This window comes from Lissotriton helveticus, chromosome 9, assembly GCF_964261635.1.
Source record: "Lissotriton helveticus chromosome 9, aLisHel1.1, whole genome shotgun sequence".
Lineage (NCBI taxonomy): Eukaryota > Metazoa > Chordata > Amphibia > Caudata > Salamandridae > Lissotriton > Lissotriton helveticus.
The window spans coordinates 460,544,302-460,569,246 of NC_136070.1; the positions used below are offsets into that span (position 1 = coordinate 460,544,302).

At 42.0% G+C, this 24,945-nt stretch overlaps 1 protein-coding gene across 1 annotated transcript in view; it reads left to right on the top strand.

Annotated features, from left to right (window-relative positions):
* LOC144781425 (inverted formin-2-like) overlaps positions 1-24,639 on the top strand; it is a 103,590-nt gene extending 78,951 nt beyond the window's left edge. Inside the window, exons 3-5 of the mRNA XM_078660276.1 lie at positions 3,486-3,601; positions 18,654-18,813; positions 24,602-24,639. Of these exons, the coding sequence (XP_078516402.1) occupies positions 3,486-3,601; positions 18,654-18,813; positions 24,602-24,639 (314 nt within the window). The remainder of the gene's footprint in view (positions 1-3,485; positions 3,602-18,653; positions 18,814-24,601) is intronic.
* Positions 24,640-24,945: the final 306 nt, after the last annotated feature.

A 24,945-nucleotide genomic window follows, 5' to 3' on the forward strand; every position in this document is an offset into this window, starting at 1 on the left:
GTGGTGCAGACTCACTACCTAATTGATATATTTTTACTAGTCCCACTATGTTTTTCATTCGATTCTAGATTAACCCTTTGCCCATGAGGTGCTGCCCCACCCCTAAACTTGTTTTTCGAGACTGATCACTCTACCTTTCTAATTGAATAAAACCACGTTTGAGATAATTGTGCAATCAATGTTTTAAATACAACGCATTGTGACACTGTCATCTTGGGAACTACACCCTCATGTTTGGGGAGGTGCGCGCCTTTATTATTGTTGCTCTGATTGTTTTTGACAAATATGCACTGATACGATCTTTTACTGCATTGACATGATCTTTTATGGCACTGGAAATGTTAGTTTTGGGACTATCGGTAGACCTTTATATCTTTCCTTTTTTCTGTGGCATCTTCACATGTAGTCTTTCCACTATTATCATACACATTGTGGGTTAGTCTACGTGCACGCGCTGGACGCGACTCGCACTCTCATTAACCGAGACAGCACAGCGCTTACTCGTTTTGCCAAAGTAGGAGGTTGACACATCTCCGTGACTTATCAAAAGGCTCTGATACATCAGGTATGCTTTCTCCACTCTGTAACACGTAATTTTGTACTTCTAGTACGATCGTATTGGGATTAGTATTCTCAACGTCCCCCATTGTTTACCCTATTTTCTAGAGATTGTATCGACCGCGGACGCGGCGAACATTGAGGCTCTTTCATCACTCGACTTTAGACCGGCTAGGCTACCGCAAGTAAATGGCCTCCGCCCCTTACCCGCCCATCTTTCCTATTTGCCTCTATGTATTTGGTACCTTAGTTATTTGATATTAGTTGCTCCTAATGCTGCTCCCTCCGTGTTTTTTAATGCTTCTCCAATGCAGCAACGTCAGATGAAAGCACCAGCAATTTGATTGAATATGTCGAGTTATTGCACATTGAAACCACTAACTGTGAGTCCCCTTGTACTTCAATCACTGTCATTTTGTACGATTGAATCTTTTAGGTAACATGGTTAATAAATCGTTTCGCTTTGTATATATTACAAATTATCACCCACCGCCATTTTGGAGCCGGCTGGCCCATTATAGTGATGTTTAATTGACACGGTAATTTTACTTTTTACCATTTTTTGGTTTCCTTTTAACTCTTTAGTTCCCCTTCGTTATACTTATGTTTTGTCATTGTTTTAAGATCTCTGAACCCCTCCCCTTCTATCACTGTCCTGATGAAGACCCCCTCTAAGGCTGTATTGTTACCTAGCTACACTCTATGGGTCAAAACATCGACTTCTCTTCCTTCCAACCACCAGCTGAAGCCATCTTAAATAATAAAACATGTTGATGAGCAATAGGCATGGTTTTCAAGAGTGAAATACCCATTTAGGGGGTACTACCTGTTGACCTTGGTTCACCACCATTTGCCAAATATAACTGTGAATTTTAAGATTAGTCCTCCATTTTTTAGGCAGGATAGCTTTTTATCACTTATTTCTTCACGTGCACTTCTATATCTTCACACTCCTTGGGGCACAATTGTTTTTGTAATCGATACGTCAAAGATGTACGCTTTATTTCCCTTCTACGCATTGTGATTAAATAAGTGTGCTTAACCTTTCTATCATTCTTGAATTTTCTTTTTTATGTACATGATCATTTTGAATTGTTTGTTTTGTCGTATAGACTGTGAACCGGGACCCCACTTTCATATGTATCGCATTGCACCAGGTCCCAGTGACTCTTTTGGGTATACCCGTCTACTGTACTAGGTTGCCCTATAGGCCAGTCCAACCCTGTTCTTCTCCCACTCTGTAGACTATCCATATATTTGGTCTGCTTAAGCTTAGCACAAGAAAGGTGCCTTCTTTTCTTCCATTTCTGTGTGTGTTCTTATGCAGTAGCCTGCATTTGCCCTTGATGCACTTATAACAGGTACTCACTTGCACAGGCCCATCATGCATAGTTTCTTGACTATCGAATACCAGCTTTGCCATCTTAACTAACCTCTTTCATTGTAACTTCTCGACATAACCTCTCATTAACTGTACTCAAAATGTATATTCATTAACATTTACGTTTTACTTTTACATTTTATGAACGTATATTACCCCATAAATCTCCAATAGTATCACCAACCGAGTCAGCAAAGGCCTGGTTTACTTATACCTTCACCAATTTAAATTCCTACTTTCCGGAGGCAAGACTTTCTGGTCTACTTCTGCTATGGGGGTGGTTCACACCTCTCAAAGCTGATTTCACTTCCTAAATATAAGCAAAACAATTCAATCAAAAATCCTATCTTCCAAATATTTTTACTTTTTTTAACCTTTGCCTCTGTATAGTCGCAAATCTGCTATCCAGACCTCAAGCATGTGTTCTGCTATTCAATGACTCCCCTGAATTTTTTTTTTTTTGTGGGGTGGGGGTGGTAGAAGGAGGGGAACCTGAGCCAGACAGCTAATCATCCAGTATTGATATGTTATTGATAATATAACTAAAACAGCATAAACTGCTTCTAGAACTAAAGCTTCCCCTGTTTACTTTCGTAATTGTCATTTTTTTTCCTTTTTTGTGTGAATTTGAATACTTATTACAGTAGTCCATGGCCTGTTTTCCACCGTATAATGTGCTATGCTGAGCTCTCTCAGCATGACGACCGCACTATTGTCTAAAACAGAAGTGTATAATTTGACTCCTATCTGTGTTTTGAGCCTGTGTTGTGACTTTACAACATCCCCGATACATATTCCTCCTTTTCCTCCCTTTTATAATATGTGGACATTGAATAGAAGTGACCACAGTATAATTTCCCAACTTCCTTCTTCCTATTCGGTGTAGCTATAGTACAGCCACAATTCACTTCTAGGTTTCCTACTTGGGACAAAAAATTACATAACAATCATAACTACCGACAAGAAACCTACCAAATCAACCTTATGCTCCTCACCCAACACCTACTTGCGCAAAGGTGGTCCGTAGCATCGGCCATGTAAAGTTGACTGAATTTAATGGCTTACCTATCGATTCGGGGTGTGCAGATTTTTAATTATAAATGCATAGTTTAAGAAAAGCTGCAATTCATAGTTATGTTTCAGTGGTGATTTACTCTACTCCATTACTTCACCCTCCTTTGGTGTGGTTTCCCCAGCTGTACAAAAAAATGATTCTACACCAATTAACCATTTCACCCACCCCCTCCCAATTTTCCCCCATGGCTCTTTTAATTTATTCCAAATTCCTACTCCGTTATGTCTGCAGTACATGCTCTTTTTACGTACTTGAACGGTATTGGTATTAGGTACGGCCTATTGTTAAAAACACGCAGACGCCTTCATACGACATTTTATGAGCATTCAGATTTTTCCATTATATAAGAAGTCAGTAAATGTCATCCCTTTGGACTTTCTCAATCTTGGTACTTCAATTAGACAATCAGTCCGATGTTCTTTAATTTATAAACATGTTTTAAACATATTTATCCTTTGTGTTTTTTTGCAGCTTTGGATACATCAAATGTTATGGTGAAAAAGCAGGTGTTTGAGCTGCTGGCTGCCCTGTGCATGTATTCGTCGCATGGGCATACGTTGGCTCTGGATGCCCTGGATCATTACAAGGTGGGTGCAACACGGATCTGAAGCATCTTTTAGCAATAAGGGATGCACTGATGTAGTTCAATATAGTAGCTTTTAAATTAGGAAGAAACTATGGTGTTTTTTTTTCAGAAGCATTACACTGGTTGTTCAAAGCTAAACAGCTAATATAGAGTTGGAGTGGACAGCTTGTTGTTATTATAATGTTACCACACAGTTTTTCCACATTTGTTTGTGTTTCCTCTGGCCTTTTTCTGATGGATGGCATTAGCTTTCTGTTTATGGTGGGTGTGGTACTACCTCATCTATCTAAATTCCTTGAAATGTGAGTAATCGGGTTTCCTCACACTTCTGCCCGGGAAGGACCGCTTTCCCTCAAAAGCACAGTATCAAGGGACTCCCGAAGAGCCTCTCTGTAGTTAATGAAAAATATAACTCCTCATTCAGAAAACGAATGTGTTCACTTATGTGAACTAAGGCTAATAAGATATGGCTGTCACAGTGGACATTATGGACATTCCTTCCGGTAATAATGTTCTAGAAATAGCGTAGCACGTGTTCATTGCATTTTTCCATCTGAATTACTGAGCTGAAAAACTGGTATAGTAAGTTCTGGTGCCTATTTTGCACGGAGCACATTCTTTAAGTAAAGACGTTGATAATTGAAGTGTTAAATGTACAGGTGGATATACCATTTGGAAACCAGAGGGCAAGAGCAGTGCTCAATTTGTAAATAAATAAGTGCCAGGGCCCTCGTCAGGAGGCCACTGCAGCGTGCGATACTCCTCGTCCTGCCAATGACGGCACCAATACATCTACTAACCATCACACTGCTACAAGTGTGACACTGCAGACTATTCAAGGCCCACAAAGCTACGAGTGGTGTGGGCGGCACTGCGGAAGGTATTAGTCATTTTAAAATTGATGAATAAAACTGTTATGGTACTCCTCTTTGTTGTCGACAACAGCGCCACCTTGTGGCAGATTGTCGTTAGTGTTGTTGACAAATGCCGGTACACAGCACGGGAAACTACTGGCTCTAAATAAGCACTGGGCAAGAGGGACCTGGTTACTAAATTTCATACAACTGTAATGCCTGGAAGAAACTCACCAGTACCACCTAAACCAATATACTTCCAGTAAAATATAGACCACGGTTTTAATCAATATGTAAGTTCATGGCAGTACTTATTGATTGTTTTCTTTTTTTTAATCTTTATTTGCATTTGAAATTTTTGCAGAGTTACAGGATAACAGCAAGTATATTTGTAATGAATGATAGTAAAGTACATTATATATGACAAAATGGAAATAAGAAAAGGAGACATTAATTTTCATTGTCGAAACAAATCTACTGAGTCGCATATGAATAAAAACATCAATACCCAGAGACATAAAAAACAATCCGTAAAGTAACCGATAAAAAAAAAACATGTAAACATCATCCATCAATGGTAGCATACTAGCAACATGAAAACATTGTCCACAAAATATTTCTTAAAAGAAACACAAAATGTAATCTACGAAAAATCCAGGCTCAGATTAACAAATGAGTAAAACATTGATATTGTGTCCACTTGAATGCAGAAATAAAATCAATGACTGTATGGTGGTCCTCCAAATGGAAATGGCAAATCTACGCAATGGCAGCCCAGCATTCAAGACTCCACCCTTCTCTGCCTACATCTCCACATACACAACAGGAAACGAGAGACCGCAAATACAGGAGGAGGTGCTGTGTTGTATTAAAGAATCATGGAAGCTGACCTGTAATCTCTAATCCCAATGGTGGGCATGGGGGGCTATGCAGGCGAGTACACATGGACGTGCTATACGCACCTTCCATGCCCTTGGCGGACAACCCGTTAATCCCATCAATGATGGAGAAGCAGGTGCAGGCGCTGGCCCGGGCACATAACGTTCAGACGAGGCAGGATCTCTATCCCGGGGATACAATTCTCTCAATACAGCAGATGTGTGAATCCATTGCCCCTACTGCGGCAGACATGCTACTTACTACCAACTACGGGCGACCTGTAGAGGGAAATTAAAAACATTTCTGGCACCCCCACCACAGTTGGAAGCACTAGAAAACATCCTCACTGTAGAAATGGGTCGCAGGCTAGTCACACAGCTCTACTCAGTCACGCAGAGGGAACACCCGATTACGGCAGCGCAGACTGGTGACGCGTGGGAGGGCGGTTTGGGCGAGGCCCTAATGGACAAACAGTGGACTTTCAGCTGTAGACTGCTGGAGCAGCAAACCCCAAACTTTCGGCTCAGGTTAATTCACTTTAGGTATATGCACCGAGTCTACAGAACCCCAGTGCAATTACAACAGATGGATTTGCGCCCTGATGGCCTCTGTTGGAAATGCGGAGCATCAACATTCATACACTTGCCCTGGCAGTGTAGGCAGATAGCGAACTTTTGGACTAAAATAATGCACTACATAGGCAACATAACAGGTAGGACCCAATCATGCCCTCCCCTGATAGCACTGCTGGGGGTTGTCCCTCATATACTGACGAAGGCGAAGAAACTGACAGGTATTCTACTATTAATGGCAAAACGACAGGTGGCGAAGTATTGGGGGTCTGAAACTCCCCGACTGTGAAGGAATGGGTGAGAGAGGTTACCTATTGCAAACCCCAGCTGGAGGAATACTGGGAGCTAATGCCGTTGCGCTTCCAACCCAGGGACATATGGGAACCATTTGTGAGCTAGCTAGGGACTGTGGATCCTGCCGATATTTAAGTGAGTCCACAGTACTGTAAGGCCATGCACTGCGTGCGACCCTGGGGGGGACGGGATGGTGTGTGGAATGTAGTCTGTGTGTATAAGCTACATGTGTCAAGTATCGGTTATACCATATACCTGGCTTTGCTACTGGATTGAATGTGTAAAGTGCTGTTGAAATAAGGTTGGACTTAACAGAAAACGCTCACGATGAGCCACATGGATTGATGCCCTCGCACTGATATTCAACGGCCTGCACTGTATCACATTACTATGTAAGCAATGCCACGGCTATATATTGTTTTTCGGTTTCCTTTGTTTGAAAATGCACATAAAAATTAAAAAAAATAATAATCTATTCACATCTACGCCTGAATTTTTTCTATTCTGATTCTGTACATTATAATCATGTGCTATTTCTCTAATCCATTTATCCAATTCTTCTGGCAATGGACCTAATGATTTCTGAATACTTTCACTCACTCCACTTCTTGACCCTAATGTAGGCGTTAATTTTTCCTCAAGCTGTATTAGTCTTTTTGGATCTATATTTATACTTTGCCTCGGAGTTTCAATAATACTTTCTGAAACATTAATGAACTGTCCTGAATCTCCGGATTCTACATTTACATTTATTCTAGAGTTCCCAATTCTTCCTTGATTATTCTCACTCATTTTCCAATATACTACAGGATCTCCATTCATACTTCTGTCAGGTATTGTTAATGTATGCAGTTGAAAAATTCCTTGTCCATCAATATATAATGGAACTATCGGACCAATAGTTACTGGAACTAACAAAACTTCTGGGTTCAAATTCATTTGTGTTATTTTCTGCACTAGATTTTCTCTCTCTAAATTCTGGTTTTGACTCGTATTTACATAATTTCTCTCTCGAGGAGCTTCTATCTGAATCAATGGGGCACTCGTTAAGGAATTTGTCTCTATCCTATTCTGCTGTTCATGATATGGAGGAGGTCTATTCATGAGTAATTCATTTAAAAATGTATCATCTATATCATAATTTCCTTCCATCAAATCTATATTAGTAGATTTTTGTTCTTCAAACGTATTTATTTTTTCTTTACATGTTTCTCCTTCTTTAGACTCTGCTACTATTACTGGAAACATTCTTGCTCCTCCTGCTACATCTCTTCTCCACATTTTTATTTGAACATCCCATTTTGCTTCTGAATATCTACTCGCAGTATTTCTATATCTATTGTGGCTCCTATCTCTTTCTCTTTTGTATGCTTCATGTTCCCATTCTCCAAGAGCTTCATACTACATAGGTCTGGGAGTAGGTCTTAAATCCTTCATCTGTCTCCTCAAATGTTCTAGAATTCTAGTATTGAAAGTACCATTCTCTGGAAATGCTAAAACACCATATTGCTCTGTATATTCATCCAATTTTCTAACCAAGTACACGTATGATAACCCAACTGAAATGTCATAAAGGAAGCAGGGGTTCATTCGGGCGGTATGGGAATTCCTTCTCTAATAGGTATAGGCTCATCCTTATGAAACTATGTCTTCAACAATGTTAGTATCTTCATGTTGAAACTATACTAGTCTACATAATAATCCTCCAACTATTCTTTTTCCATGTTATGATTACTCCTATTAACCAGACTCTACTTCACTTGTCCAATCCCAGCACGGGTCATGAAAATTCAACCAATACTAATGCAGTTCTTTCTATGACAATATCACTTCCACCGTCCAATACCAGCGCAGCACTTCTTTTGATACATTGTAACTCTTACAACTGACCCTCCCTTTACAAAATCAGCATCAACCGTATCAAAATCTTAGACAAAATGAACTACATATAACCAGCTTGTCTGCTCCACTAAAATATATAATTTGATAGTAATCATGCACTCCAAGAATTCCTCTTGCTTCCAGCAAAATCTCGACCAGTGCGATTTTATACTTACTTGAGTGAAAAACTCTCAGGACTTTTCCAGATAAGTTTTCTGAAATGACGCAAATAAGCTCCCACTACTCTTCACTCTCTCAAGATTCCCTGTGCAATACCCACAATACGACCATTGTTCAGCACTGCATCAACAGAAGACAACACAATTCCACTTATTGTATGCCACACGAAGTCTGAGGCTTATCCCTGGATCGTAGGCCTACGACGGACCCACTAATTCACTTTATTAAGGTCAACGATGGACCACAACATATAACCTAAAGGTATGTAGTCAATAATCGTCTATCCCTATAAATTCCGTCTTACTCATTACTCCGTATGATTAGTCTAAAAACTAACCATCCGATGCAATACCAAAAACTGATGCAGTGGAAATGGGGTAAATGTCTATACTGCATAAGTGATAACACTAATTCTATATCACAAGTTTCTTTATGGTCAGCAGTTCGAGCCCATGAGAACTCAATAACCACTTATCAGGTCCTTCAATGGATCTTTTAAGTAGAGCTATTAGGGACTAGATAATGAAAAGATGGATAAAATTCGCCTCATGAGGTCCCTAAATGAAGAAAATATCTAACTCAACAACAACTGTAATAATATTTACAATACTGCCAATAATCCATAAATAACAACAAACTCTTATTACTTATCAAGTCACTTTAATCTAAGATTTTTAGAATGTGAATGGTCAGTACATGAATACATTATCAAACAGTATAAAAATCATTTTTAGATCAAAATGTTAGATAAAACCACAAATAAGAAAACCGTTCAAAACAAATTCATCACAAACCCATTTAACTGGCAAATGAGTGGAGAGTAAAAGAAATATGAAAATATATCATTGCAATTATCAATGTACAGTCTAGTTTAATACAAACCTAGAGAATAATTGCACAGCATGCAATTTGAAGGAAAGCTAACCTCTTGGCCAAAAAGGTATAACTAGGAGCAACATCACTAGCCGATGAAGTGTAAAGATTTTCGGACAGTCAGCAAAGACAGCACTCAGCCCGAGTGGCATAGAGAAGAACATCACCAAAGCTCTCCTCTCATAGAAACAGCTACTAACTAATTCTCTTTTTGCACAAATATTTATACCCTAAATAGTAATGTACAATCTCCTAAAAGTATCATTCATAGCCTCTTCACGATTTTATAGGTTTTCAGAATAGGGTTATCGTCTGACCATACTAGCCCAACAACGTTTTTGAGGAAGTCCATTGTTGGTTCTAATTAAGTCATCCTTTCATGGAAGCAGGTCATTTTCTTGCAACATTTTCCATGACCTCGCGCATGTCTCACCGATTTATAAACTTTTGACGAAAAAGTTCATTCATAAGAAATTATCAAGAGGAAATTAGTTGAGATAAATTGTGCACTGCTAAACAGACTACCAAGCAGTTTAAAACTAGTGAAGGACAAAAAACATTCTCTTCTGAAGCTTACATTTTACGAAAAGAAAATCATTTAAGCAAGGTTTTGAGGTTCTCCAAGGATTGTGCAATGCATCTTTCTCTAATAAAATAAAACGCACATTAGTTAACTGTTCATAACAAATATTCATAAACAATCATTTATGTAAATTAAATCATCATTTGTCTATTGAATACACACTTATTAATTATTCAGACTCATTATTTTTTTTTCTTTATTGAGATTTGCAATGTACAATCGCATTGATAGTGCATAGTATAGATGGGTGTCGGGGGCACTGCTCTGGGGCTCCTGGCCTCCTTTCTTAGTGAGCGAGCGCAGATGGTGAAGCTGGGCCATTTCTACTCTGCCCCTAAACCTTTTCCGTGCGGTGTTCCTCAGGGTTCCTTCTTGAGTGCAACACTTTTTAATATCTATGTTGCTCCGCTTGCAAATGTGGTGAGATCTTTTGGGCTTGAGGTGTTGTCCTATGCGGACGACACCCAAATAATGGTTTCTATAACACACAGTGTAAAGGACTCTGTCCTCAATTTTCGGAGCTGTATGGGGGCAGTCTCCTCATGGATGACAGAGAATTTTTTTTAATTGAATGTAGAAAAGACCGAAGTCTTTGGAGGTAAACGGGATATTTGGTCCAGCGACTGGTGGCCGGACACACTTGGTGTTTGTCCCTGTCCAGTTTTTCACGGGAAGAACTTAGGGGTGATTGTGGATGACTCTTTCTCTTGACCTCCAGGTCAATAGGACTGTCTCCACCTGCTTCGGGTCATTATGATTCTCAGGAAAATCTCTCATTACCTCTCCTTTGAAGCACGTAAGCAGGCTGTCATCGCCTTAGTAATGTCCGATTGGACTATTGCAATGCCCTGTATTTGGGCATTGGTAAAGGCCTTGTTCGGCGTCTGCAGATGGTGCAGAATGCTGCAGCCAGGCTGGTACTGAATCTTCCTAGACATCACTCAGTTATGGCCTCGATTAAGCTACTACACAGGCTGCCGATGGACCGTAGGATTCTGTTCAAGAACCTATGCCTGACTCATGAAGCCTATTATGGCTCTAGTTAGGCAGGCCTCTCCGGTCCTCGGAAAAAAACGTACTGATAGTTCCTAGGTTTAAGAAGATTAAGTGGGGTGGCAGAGCCTTCTCGATAGCTGCGCCCAAATTGTGAAATTCCCTCCCAGAAGCACTTTCGAGTCGGGTGTCCCTTCTGCTTTTTCGTAAGGCCTTAAAGACCTGGCTTTTCTTGGATATGTCAGTTTGAGCATGTTCCCCCTCACCGCATCTTGCTGCTCGGCAGTTAGCACCTTGACGCCCTTGGGCTAAGTTTGCGCTCTATAAATCTATACTCATTCATTCATAGTACGATACAGCATCTCAAATCATTTGAAATTGATCGATAATAACAAAAAACATAACCCAACATTACACAGGGTACAGAGAGCTTTCTTCAAAGGTATTAACAATTGTAGCCATAATGAGCTACATCGAATGCAATTGCTTTTACAATTCTTGCAGTGATTCGAGGCATGTACATCTTTTTGCAATCACTAATATTGAGCAGCAATCGGCTTCATACTTCAACCTCCCAGTGCAATACACCGTTTAAATATATCTACGTGAGAGTTTCAGTCTCTGTCTAGGGGATATTTGAGTAAGTAGCTCTTTAATGGTTGCCAAATGTCAATCGGCCGTGAAGTTGGTGGTAGCAATGTGGCGTGTATATCACTCATATTGTCAGTGAATCAGGTCATGGAGCCAGGTTTTTATAGTCTGTGTCTGAGCTCTGCCCCAATGTGGAGAGATCTGTCGCTTCACGATTAGCAGGGAGATTGCTGTAATGTAAATCGTCTTATACTTGACTTCAAAGGTTGAACATACCCCAGCAAAGCTGTCAATGGTGTGGGTTGTATGGTCTGCTCTACCATGAGAGATGCATGTTGGAAGACCGCCCCCGAGTAGGCCTGAATTGGCCCACAGTTCCATGAAGGTGCGAGAAATCGGCACTAGGAGCAGCGCATCTAGTGCACACTTGTGAGGTGCTGGGATCCATCTTGGCCAACAATTGCAGGGTTATATAAGCTCGATGAATATATGTAAAATGTAATAGTTTATGGCGATTAATATTCGAAATATAACACATTTGTGCACAGCCCTATTGCCATATTTTGTCAGCTATTGGTATACCCAGGCTGCACATGCATTGACGCCAACCGTAGGGCAGAGAGATAATGAAATATAATATAGACGTGAAACCAAGTGGGTACCGCTTGGTGAAGCTATAACTAGCCTGAGGGGGGCAAAGTCCCCTGGCTCCCTCGCAGCATCCAGAACTGCCCACATCAGGGACCACCGGACCCTATGAAGAAGGAATCTATACATGTATGGAGCATCCCGTGGGAAAGGAGTTCCTCCGTGGTGCACAGTTGTGTATCTTTGAACGGGTCCCCAACCTTCTGGAGTCCATGCCTAATTAATGTACATTTGGTAAGGGTTTCAGTGGTGGGGGGTAGTCACAAATTATCTGCTATCGGTATATGCTCAGGGTATAAAAATTCAGTTAGTAAATACCGTCTTAGTTTTGTCCATGACCTACACGCAGTATGTAGCCTCTGAATTACAGAGGGGCATCGGGGCAGGCCATGTGGCAATAGAACAGATAGTGAATTAAGATATATCTGGGATCACTCCGGCTTAAGACACTGGAGTTGGGCGTCCTGGTGATACCAGTAATATGTAAAATGGATCTGAGCAGCAAGATAGTATAAATAAAAATCAGGGACTCCAAATGGGAGTCCTGGTGATACTTGTAATATGTAAAATGGATCTGAGCAACAAGATAGTATAAATAAAAATCAGGGACTCCAAATCTCCCCCCCCCCCCCGTTCATAAGGCATAATTAGAGTGTCCCAGCCTATACGCGGCTGTTTACCAGCCCGAACAAGGTGAATGAGTAAGGTCCAGAGTGTATCGACAAATTTCATGTTGAGAGCAATGGGAATATTAAGAAAGAGGTATAAAAAACATTGGTATTTTCAATATGGAGATAGTGCCCGCCTTGGAATGGGGGAGTCTGAACCACCGCTCGACTTGTGTTTTGAGTCGGTCTATTGCCGGACCATAGTTAAGGCGGATCGCCTCAGGTGCACTGCAGTGCAGGAAGAGGCAGAGATATTTTGGGGGTCAGTACACCACTTCAGAGGGAATTAAAAATCTTCTTGGGTAGAGTCCGGTGTCAAGGGGAAAATTTCTGATTTGGTCCAATTAATGATCAACCTAGAGTATACTCCAAACCGGACCACCTCGCGCAATAATGGGGACAGGTTCGTTACAGGTTGCCCCACGAACAGCATGACATCGTCAGCATAAAACGAAGCGGTGAGGGGACACGTGTGGAATTGTAAGCCTCGATGGAGATGTCTCTCTTGTATATGCCTTGCCAGGGGATCTATGGCTACAATAAATAATAGGGGCAAGAGGGAGCATCCTTGTCTGGTGCCACGTGTCAATGGGAATTGAGCTGATATTTCACAGTTTAACTTCAGGCGGGCAACTGGGCAATAGTATAAAAAAAAAGACCAAACTTAGAAATCCGATTGGAATCCCAAGTTTCTGCATCAAAGCATACAGGAAAGGCAAACTCTAGCGAATCAAAGGCCTTCTCTGCATCAAGTAGAAAGGTGCAGCTGGCAATGTAGGTTCTATTTAGTTCATCACTGAAAATATAGCGTGTAGATTAAGTGCAGTGGATCTAGCGTGTACAAAACCCGCTTGAAAGGGGCACAAAATAGTTTCAACTAGTAATGATAGTAGGGTAGCCAATGTCTTAGCAAGAATGTTATAGTCGTGGTTAAGTAAGGATAGTGGCCTATAAGATGTACAGTGGCGTGGTGATTTCCCTGGCTTGAGCAGAAGCGGGACTATGGCTTCACGAATATTGGGGGAGCAAGATCCCTCTGCAGAGCCTCGTCATACATTTCGAACAGTCGTGGAGCTAGTTTATGTTGATAGGCTTTATAAAACTCCCCCAATAGACCATCAGAGCCCGGATCACAGCTACTGGCCAGATCTCTTATTCCCTCTTTTATTTCATCTTCATCTATCTGGGACCCCCAAAAATACTGCTAGCTTTCTAACCAGACCATAGCCCCCTCTTGTAAATAATCTGCCAGGGCTTGTCCCCCAGGGGGATTATGCGTGGTATATAAGTGGGTATAGTAAGAAAGAAAAGCAGCAGTAATGTCCATCCCCTTCGTCAATATTGTATTAGCGTCCATGTCAAAATGTGTGATGAACGCTGACAGATATTGAGCCGAAGCAGACGGGCGAGTGTCCTGCGATGCCTCTCGCCCTCCCCGTGTGCATGGGCCATCGCGTATTTGCTGAGATATTTAACTTCTCGGGTGGCTAATTAAGTGAATTTGGTCAATAATGTTGCTCAGCCATGCAGCGACTGGGACGAAGTGGTAGTCTGCGCAGCTATGTCCATATCTTTTAGTTTCCACTCTACAACCTCCAAATCTCTCCGTATGGAGCGTAGCACACCAGCATGTTTAGAGCTACAGACCTCCCGTATATACGCCTTAAGGGCGTCCCAAAGTATGGATTGTGAAGTTACCGTTCCCTCATTCATCAGGAAGTATTCCTTAATGGTGCCACCCACCTCAGTGTGAAAAACCATGTCGGCAAGGCCGAGGCAGGGAACCTCCATGAAGGTCGCTGTTTTGGGATTGTGGGGAATTCAATCACGAGAAGAACTGGAGCATGATCGGACAATGTACTGGGCAGATAATCAATTGTCCTGACCTCCAATAGAAGCCACGGTTTAAGGTACCAGTGGTCGATCTGAGACCAGGAGCTGCGAGGGGCCGACTAGAATTAATAGTTCCGGATCGTTGGGTTTTTGTGCACCAGGGATCTGCCAACAATGCAGACTTCAATAGTGTGGTAAGGCCATGTGTTGCATGTGGAACAATGATACGCCCAGGACCAGTAGTGTCTGTTATGGGGTAAAATGTACGATTGAACTCACCACCCATTAGTATAGTGCCAGCGTCAAGGCGTTCAATCTGTGCAGAAAGTTTTGGGAAAAAGTCAGTAGTATCTTTTGTTTGTTGCATATACGTTAATTAAAAGAAGCGATTCCCCTCCCAGCGAACCCAGCGCTAAAATGTACTTGGTCTTGTCGTCTGTCACCACCTTCCAGACTTGATAAGGGAGAGATCGATGTACCAATATACATACTCCACGTGAATACGATCTATAGCTAGAAAAGAAAAAGAAACAGTGACTACCCCATGATGCAAACCCATGCACTGTGGGTGGTGCATAGTGTGTCTCTTGGAGAAAGGTTAGTTGGACAACATGTCTGGTCAAATAAGCTAGTACTTGATGTCCCTTCCTAAGGTTAGAAAGCCCTCTCACATTCCAGGATAGACATTTAAGGCTCAGTCCAGAGCTGCGCTCACCAGGGGAAGTCATCTAATTTATGCAAAAACATTTCACTGCATCATTAAAATACGTAAGAGTCACACCATCCGCAATGTATAGAAACATTGCTCTGTACCCAAAGCTAAGCGAATAATTAACATTCAAGAACACCCACATCAGATAAACAAAAGAAAGCACCCAGTGAATCCCCGTCGCAATTTGACAGAGAGAAGCCAGTGGAAAGAGAGAATGGAGGGAAGGAGAAGAAGCGAGCGGAAGAACATCCTGAGGGGGTTATGCAACACTCCAAAGGAGCCATCTATGCATGGAAGACAGAAAGAGCTGAGTAAGTCCCGCACAGTATTTGGCTGTTCCGCAGCTAGGAATGTTCAGAGCAGGGCAGTTCTGCATAATATATTTATAACTTACAGACCATGTACAATGCCTCTCTGTCTCAAATATAGATCCTTGAAAACTGAGCGAGCCGCGCTCCTGTGGCATCCGGATTTCAGCTTCTCTGTTTTGATAATAAAGAATCCTGGCAATGATCAATTTTAGAGTCGTGCCTGGCACAGGGCGGGCCCCTAATGTCCGGATTGCCCATCCCACGGCACATGTGCCGGACAAGGCCTCTCCCATCTGAAGTCATCCAAGAGGACAATCTCCACAAATTTAGTCATAGGGCCTGTATTTGTGGATTTGGCTATACCTGCAAAGTGGATATTGTTTCTGCGCAACCACACTTCCATATCTTCCGCCTTTGTTTAAGCAGACTCTCTGCCCTCTCCAGCCACTCCTGAACAGTGAATTGTGCATCTTCCAAATCGGATATTCGCTGCTCGGCACTCCCAATTCGGGTATCTTGTGCTACCAGGCGACCATGGACATCGTCCAGTCTAGTGGTAAGGTGTCCAAGCAGGCATCAATGACTTGAAAGCCTGTTTGCAATTTAGCCAGATTGCGGCGGGACTTTCCAGCTGGTGCGGCTCCGTTTCAGTGGTGCCCTCGTTTTTATCTCACCTAGGGGTCTTTCCAGCATCGAACTGGTGTTGTTTGGGGTCAGTAGTGTATAAAACAAGGACCCCCTGAGTAAAGAACAAACTGTACTCCTAGGTCAGGGATAAATCATATAGGTAAACAACAACCTAGGCAGACAAAATGCTTATCAAGTAAATGTTACATGGGCAAGGGACCATATTTAAAGTGAGGTTGAAAACAAAATTTATTGGCAAATACATCAAAAGTTCATAAAATAGTCCACAATAATTTCAATAAGACAAAGATGTAGTAAAATACAGTTAGAAAAACTATAAGTAAATAGACAAAAACAAAACCAATCACTATATAAAAAATACAATTAAAAAACAAGAATACACAGGAAATATTCGTGGCACAAGAGTAATAGTTTTTTGTGGTCAGTACGCCCCATTTTGTTAATTCGAGGTAGATACTATAGCACCCAGGACGGATCACAATGAGTCTGATGTTTCGATGTAGTGCATCAATTCACCCCCAGCACACACCTCTCAGCCCCAGAAGGCCACGAAAAATTTCCACTGTTATGAAATTACTGAATGCAGGGGCAAATGCCGCCAGAGCGGTTCTTAATTTATGCAGCAAATGGTGGTTTCCAGGCCCCAACAAGCCAATAAAGGAGGGGAGGCACAGGGCCTAGGCTATCAGAAGGTGCATGCTTCTGTAGGTCGAAGATGAGCACGATATCTCCGTAACTCACCAATTCATCAGTGTGATAATGATAGTCCTCAAGGAGAACCAAGGGAGGTAAATAGGGCCTAGCACTGCAGGCAGAAGCACCGCTGTTGATTTGTGGGGAGGAAGGGCAGCCCAGGATGCACAGCACCTCCTACCTCATAATCCGACTGCACCAGGAGAGCATTCCCAGGTCAGCAATGCCCAAAGCGGGAGGTCTCATCACGACCCCCAACTCGTTTGGACTGGGGCGTTTATTGCAAAGAGGCTCAGGACTGGAGCCCGACAGCAGTCTGCCTCGTGCTTGCCCAGCCACGCCCTCAGGCTCATCCAAGACCCCTGTCATCTTGGGGCCTCCGGGGGCCAGAGTACGATCGATTCGGTCTTGGTGCAGCGGGCGTCTTGTGGGACCGCAAGTGGTCTTACATTGTTGGATCCAATGTAGAAAATCAACTTTTGGCCACAGTGTAAAAGGTGGCGGACAATAGGTCGACGATGGCTCTGGAGCTATGGAGTCAAGCGGCTATCTTGGCCACTGGCTCAGCCACGCCCCTATTTAGGCTAATTATTAAGCAATCTGTCTCTTTTACATTATAAATGAAGAAAAATTGCGTTTCACGTAACATTTGTCATAAGCGTTTCTAAATATGTTTTGTTTCCCTCTTCTCCCGCAAATGTTTTAGTTCACATATATGAAAACTTTATTTATTCATGTTTTCCACACATTTAATGTTGTTTTCATTTTCTACACATGTTGTGCTGTTTTACACTTTTTCACGATAACTTATAAAATAATGGCTACCCATGTTAATGATTTTCACACCTTTTGTCAATTTTTCATTAGTAACATTAATAATAGCCGATTATTCAAGCAGGATCTTATTTTGCAAACTTCATGCTTCATCAATTTATTAATAGAATTCCAAATTTTTATTACATCATTGCATAGAAAATCTATATCTCACCAATGAATAAGTCCTGGACAGATACAGAACCTGAGGGCAGCAGAACCTCGTGGATATGTCTAGGCTAAAGTCTGTCATACTATTTCAGAACATACGGCCACTTCAATTGGTTCTTTCTTCGAGTTTCCTTGTGAGTAGGATTTGGCACTGTAAAATAAATCTTTCGGAATTATTTATGTCTGATTGTTGGCTTCTTGAAACGGCTGTGGCTCGAGGGGTTTCCTCTTTGGATTTGTCTGTTACCATTTATGTGACATAGCATGGTAGCAAGAGAAGCCCCCTGCTGTTTCTGACTTCAGTGCGTTCTGAGTCAAAACCTTTGAGCAGATGCACAAGTGTGATCTGAAGTCAGTATCTCTACACACTGCAGCCTGAACACCTTCACCATTTTTCTCCACTGCATCACAAGAGAGATTCTAGCCTGCAGTGAGACATTACAGTTCTATTTCCTCGCCTTTATATTGGCTGCATTCAATTCTCCTTTCAGGACAGCATCTATTTTTAGTTGATTCTATATTTTGAAATGTCTCAACAAAAGCTCTTCTTTGATCGGTCTACTTCTACAAATTTCATCCAGTTTCCAGTGTCTCCTACAGAATGTTTGTAATGATATTTTGGCATGCTTAAGAAATAAATGTTCGTTGTCCTAAAGATTGTAAGCCCTTGTTAGTTTCTTCTGGTTCTAATGTGCATGTCTATGAAATGTGTAAATGTAATGTAAAACCACAAATGTTTGTAAACGGATATTCAAATAGGTTTTGAGTCTGAGAATTTCTCTCAGGTTTCCAATAGAAGTACTTTTATTTCGCCTGATTTTCAGATTTCATCATTCACACTTTGCTTTGTCTACAGTTGGTGAAAACCCAGCACTATCGCTTCAGTGTTATAATGAATGAGCTGTCCACAACAGACAACGTGCCTTATATGGTCACACTGCTCAGTGTCATCAACGCTATTGTTCTTGGATCTGAGGAACTGCACCTTCGCACCCAGCTGAGGAATGAATTTATAGGTTTGTTTTCATTTTTCCTCAGTAAGGTCACAACATGGTCTGCAGAGCAATGGTGAGTTCTATAGGTTAGCAGGAGCCTCGAGTCCCATCTTAAAAAAATTATGATCTGTATCCTATTTTTTTCAAATCTTGCTCTGTTTTGTTTTTGGTTGGTTTGTGGATTCAAAGATGTGCATCTGTTATCCTGATCCAAAAAGTTAAAAATCTCAGCGTTTGATGTTGAAGTTTATTTAAAGGCATTGTTTATATTAATACAAGTGGAGCAACACCTAATATTACGTGACTGCTATGGTAAGCCCGGATATGGAGTAGGCGATATACACGAAAATATTACCTAATTGACTGGTCACCTTGTTCAGGAGCCTTTTGGAATCACTATAGAAAAAAATCCCCTTTTTTGGATGGTCACCCCTCCGATGTATCCCATTTTCTGGACCCCACTTTTACTGATATTGGAACTATGTTCACTAGGACAGTGGTATTTAGTGCCACAGTACTTGTGCTGATTCTCTAAAACGGTAATGATAAAACTATTTTACCAGATTGATCTATTTAACTTTTCTGTATGCACATTGTAGATTGTGCAGAAATGTCACGGGTGAAATGAATTTACATGTCTTGTGTTGACTTCAGTGTGTACTTACATATTTACACTACACACAGCTGACATATATGGATACCAGGAGCACAACTGGGCTATGGTTGGTCTGCAGTTAAAAGGCACTGCAGAGACACATGACGATTGAAAGTGTGCCTAATAAGCCCAAAAGGCAAAGTATGTAATATATCTAAAAAAAGTTGCACGCTGTATTTTTAAAGTGTGCCCTTACATCGACTGAAGGCCTACAAGCTATTTCTACTGCCTAGGTTCAGCTATATTTCCAGAAGAAATACTAAAATATTTAATTTGCATTTTCACTTGGGAACGTGCTAAAGTAATTCCGTTTTATTCCTCTTGGTTAAAAAAAAAAAAAAAACCTGATTAAATACAGAAAACTGTATTGTGATGGATTTGGTGTTAAATAACTTAAAAATGTGTTTTTTAGCTGCCTGAGCCTGAAAGAATGTATGACAATACTACGCGATCATGTTGATTGCGGTATCTTACAATGCTGGCTTTACAACACAAGTCGTTTGAACGACTTGCATGGGAGGTTGCTGGACTTAGGGATAGTATGATTTACTATCCCAACACCAGTCTACGTACAGTAGGGAAGGTGTTGGAATAGTAAGTCTTACTATTCCTTAGCTTACAGCGCCCTCCAGCGCAAGTCGTTGAAATGACTTGCGTTGTAAAGCCCGCGTTGTGTCCCTAACACAGTGAAACTCCCACGTAGTAAAGGTCGTCTCCCGCCTGAACAGGCTTAAAACCACTTCTACCACTCATTGTATCTTAAGAGGGCAATACACATTTACAGATGGAGAAGATGAATCTAAATGCCTGAGGACATCAGCCTGTCCTCTGAATCCAGAAAGGCAGATGCGCTGTCAACAATTGACCATTTAGGAGGAATTCGTCAACTGGGAAAGGTAGTGGAGACATGACAGAAAAATAGAGAACCATAACCCTTTTTCTTTTGACTTTCTAATTACAAATGGGGTTGACTGAATCAGTTCCCATTCATTCACAGAGCCCTCCAAACACATCATGAGGGATAGCCTGTTGTAACCATGGCAGCTGCGAGGATATTTCATCTAAAAGGGGTGTGGTAAGGGTGTACCTGCAGCACCTCCAGAAGGAAGGAGGTGTATGTCACTTTGAATGTAGGACTTCTGGTAATTCTTACAGTAAGGCAAAATGGAAGTGTTTCAAAACATCATGGGCATAGGGTACGAATTTAGCCAAAAATCATTAGAGAGAATTAAATTGACCAATCACAGACTAGTGTACAGTCTAAGATGTCCTTTGGCCCCAGCAACTCCACAGAACATTGATGAATCTGGGCAAACTCTACCTGAAGGCAATAGGTCCTGCTGGAAGAAAGAAGACTCCTCTTCAAAGAAGACTCAAAGACCCCTGGCTCCTGCTGGCAACCAAGGGCGTGGTTGCCTGCTGTTTGTCTGCTCCAGTGACAAATGGCAGGAGGACTCCTAACTCCAGTAGATCCCAGCTGACCATAGAAGAATGAACACTGGAGGAACTCTTGTTGAAGGGAGCTCTAGTGCTTAGACAACTTCCCTGAAGAGCTAGGGGCTGAAGGACTGACCAGAAACAAGGTGCCCAACAGTTGGAGAAAAGTGAGCCCCCTACCCAGGTGAGTAAGAAAAGCAGGGTTGTCTTTCTCACAACATTTTGCTAAATGTGGGTTCAGCAGGACCTCGTAGGAATGGTATCCATCCCCTTGCAACCTTGCATGCCTACAACTCCCTACCTTGCCTCACTGGTGGATTTTCAGGTCTAAAAACATTGGACCAAGGCAATAGGGCAAGCCTGTTTGCCCAATGAAGTGAGTTTAGCAGGCTCAAAATCCATCTGCATCCACCTACAAGCTTTTGACCACCAAACCCGAAGGCTTCTGCAGAAGCTTGATGACTAAGTATCTCATTTTGAGGGAACTTTGCTGGTCTCAGCCTTGGACTTCCCTGGGGATTTCCTACTGCTTGTGCCATAGCTACCAGGGGTTCAGCAGAGTTTATACAAGAACTTTCTTTAAGCCTAACCAGATTCTTTTTTATTAAGGTGATTTGGGTTACAGCCTCCCAAATTAATAACTTAACCCCTTAGCTGCGGCGGTAATTTCGCCACAGCGCTAGGGGGGAGGGGGGTCCGCGCGGTGCCGCCATGCTCATGACGGAACCACTCCGTCACGAGCCTCGGGCGCGCTGTGCTTGTGGTGGAGTGGTTCTGTCATGGCCCCGCCCGCTCAATAGAACACGCCGCCCAGGCGCGGCGGCCGGGCTGTGACGGAACCACTCCGTCACCAGCACATCGCGTACGTGGCTGGTGACAGAGTGGTTCCGTCACCAGCATCGATGAGGTTAATTTCTGACCGGGACAATATGGGCTTCGTCCTTTGGAGAATATCTGTTTCCAAAACTCATTTAATGCTTAAGGCTATAAGGGAAAGATTGGCTGATAGAATTTGTAGATGCCGGGAATGCATTTAAGCTGGTGAATTGGGAATTTGTGACAGTGGTTTCAAGCGAAGTGGGTGTTGATAGGACACCTACATAAGGAAGCTTATGGGAGCTCGGTAGTACGGGGGAATCTTGCCCTCTATTCCCCCCTCTTCATTGTGTTGCTTATTGTGCCTCTTTCTATTAGAATTAGAAGGAAGCTTTACTTTTTAAAAAAAACCTCCTGGGGAGCTAATTACTTGGAACTGCATTGTGCTGCAGTGCCTTTCAATATTTGCTAAGTGTTAGGAATTGGTTATCTGCTTGGTCAAGGTATATACCGTGTCCAAGCAGAAGCCACAATTCTAGTCAGGGTAAGCTAGATGCACACTAAAAGATAACTTGTGCTCACCCTCTGGTAGCTTGGCAAATACAGTTAGACTTATCGAAAGAGGCAATGTGTAAAGTATTTTTGTAACACATTAACATAATTAATTCCCCACAAAGACTCCACATAGGTTTAGAACAATAGATTATATTATGACAAAACAATAAAATTCCAATCTATAGATATTGAGATATTACATTTTTAGAAGAATACATTCAGTAAAGCACTTAGAAGCAAGTAGTGCTAATAGGTTACTTTAGGTCGTGCTGGACTGGGGCAAAGTCAACGTTCAAGCCAACCACATGGAAGCTTAGGCTGGCTCCTTGTCGCAAGCGATGATATGTGTCAATCTTCTCCACGCAGTGAAGGCAATGCGACAGTTCCGAAGACGGGTGCTGGAGTCGAGAGGCATTGAGCGATGCCCGAATTCTGCCATGTTAAGAGGATGCGTTGATCTCACCAAGCTGCAGTGGAGGCGATACGATATCCAATGCATCCGTCTCAAAGGGCAAAGCTCTGGTTCTGATGCAATGCACCAATTACTCTTGCAACAGGGTTGATGCGCTGGTTCGGTTACAAACAGACAGGAGATGCATCAACATTTGGGTTGCAAGTATTTGGGCTACTTCCAGTGAGCCAGGCACAGGAGCATGGGTAGAGACATTGATATCCCTGAGTCTCAAGCACCAGCAGGCAAGTCAACAACCCCTTGGAGATCACCTGGAGGGAAGGCAGAGTCCAGCATTTCTTTAGTAAAGTCAGAGAGGAACAGGCAGCAGTGCAATACAAGAAAAAAAGCAGGATTTCCAACTCTGCAGTCCAAAGAGGAGTCCTTTCAGCAGTGCAGCAATCCTTCTGACAGAGGTTTAGTTCAAGTTCCAGAAGTAACTTATTTGATGGGGTCAGGGACCCAGTACTTACACAAAATTGCCTTTGATGTGGGGGGCGAATTCAAAGCAGCTCAATATACTGCACAGGTTGCCCTTTCAGCCCAGTTATATCTACAAGGCTATCTATGGGGGCTAAATCAGCCTTTTGTGTTGGGACAGGACACTACCTATTCAAGAGAAGTTTTCGCCTCTCCCTTCCATCCTGCCCGTGCAAGGCAATCGGAATGCAGATGAATGTAGATGGGTACTCCATCACACCTATCCCTCCTTAGTATTGTGGCTGTCACCCACTCCAGAAATCTATTGGGGATAGGCAATCCGGCGCATAGAGCAGAAGGTGCAGAGAAAAGTCAGCTTTCTAAAATTGGCATTTCTAATATAGTAATGTTAAATCCAACTTCACCAATAAGGAGGATTTATGATTACCATTCCAAACACATGAATAGCTATTCCTGTCTGATCGGAAATTACAGGTTAAAAGCATATTAGGGAATTCCCAGTGCTTACCTATGAAAGAAGTAGACCTCACAGTAGTGAAAAACTAAATAGGCTGTTCGTCACTACCAGGTCAGGCAAAACATAAACATACATGTCCTTTTGGTTACTCACATAACACCTTGCCTTTAGGGCTACCTAACTTAAGGGTGACTTATATGTAATAAAGGGGGAGTTTAAGGCATGGCAGGAGGTTTTAAATCCCAACTCGAAGTGGCAGTAAACCGCACACCCAGGCACTGCAGTGGTGGGCCTAAGACAAGTTTGAAAGACTACTTCTTGCCAGTGCTGCAGCCAACAAGTAGCATTTAATTTAAAGTCCCTTGGTATATGGTATACCGCTTTACAATGGACATACAAGTAAAATAAATAGGTCAAGTAGGTATACACAAATTACACACACACATGTTTAAGGAAGAAGCACGTGCACTTCAGCACTTATTACTACTGGTAACTTGCTCAGGGCCCTAAGGCCAACAAAAAGATTCAGCAAAATGTGGAGACAAAAACGGAAAAAGATTTTTGCAATATTTGTAGGGTTCATGCACAGGCATTTAAATGTAGTTCTGTGTTAAAAAAAATCAACATCTTGTCACACTTTACTTTCACACTCCCTATAGCCCAGCAATATTGTCCCATAGTGCACCTTACAAAATCCTCTTATTTGCAGTCAGACAATGTAAACAACGTTCAGAGTTTTAAAAAGAATAAACTGCAATTTGCCAAAAGACAGAGCCTGACATGTGGTCATGGTCTTTGAATACACAGCAACTGTGCAAGATAAATATACCATTTGTTATCGTTCACATTCTGAACCCCAGCACAATTATTTGGTGCTGCTGTAGCACCCTGACTTCTAGCGACTACGATGCACCATGATTCTTTATGTCCAAATAATGTTGGGCTTTCGGAAACATTTATTTTGTCATATTTGATTTGATTTTTTTTTTTTTTGCAGGTCTCCAGTTCTTGGATGTTTTATCTAAACTGAGGTAAACTGTTTGCATCCTGGATATCTATCATGTACACTTGTTATGCCTTGTTGTCTTTTCACACTTCTGAGGACACGTGGCCTATGTTGCACCTCAGTGCTGTCTTCTGCATTGAACATTCGAACGGGTTATGTTGTGAACTTAAGTGTGAATAACTGCTAACAAAATGCACCTTCTTTATTGGTCATTGTGATGCCTGACCTGCATTGGCATTTCTTCAGAAAATAGTTAAATTGGCGATCATTTAGAAAACAAGCCAGAAATGGCTGCATCTTCTCTTCTCTTCAATCATGCCGTACAGGTCTTCTAT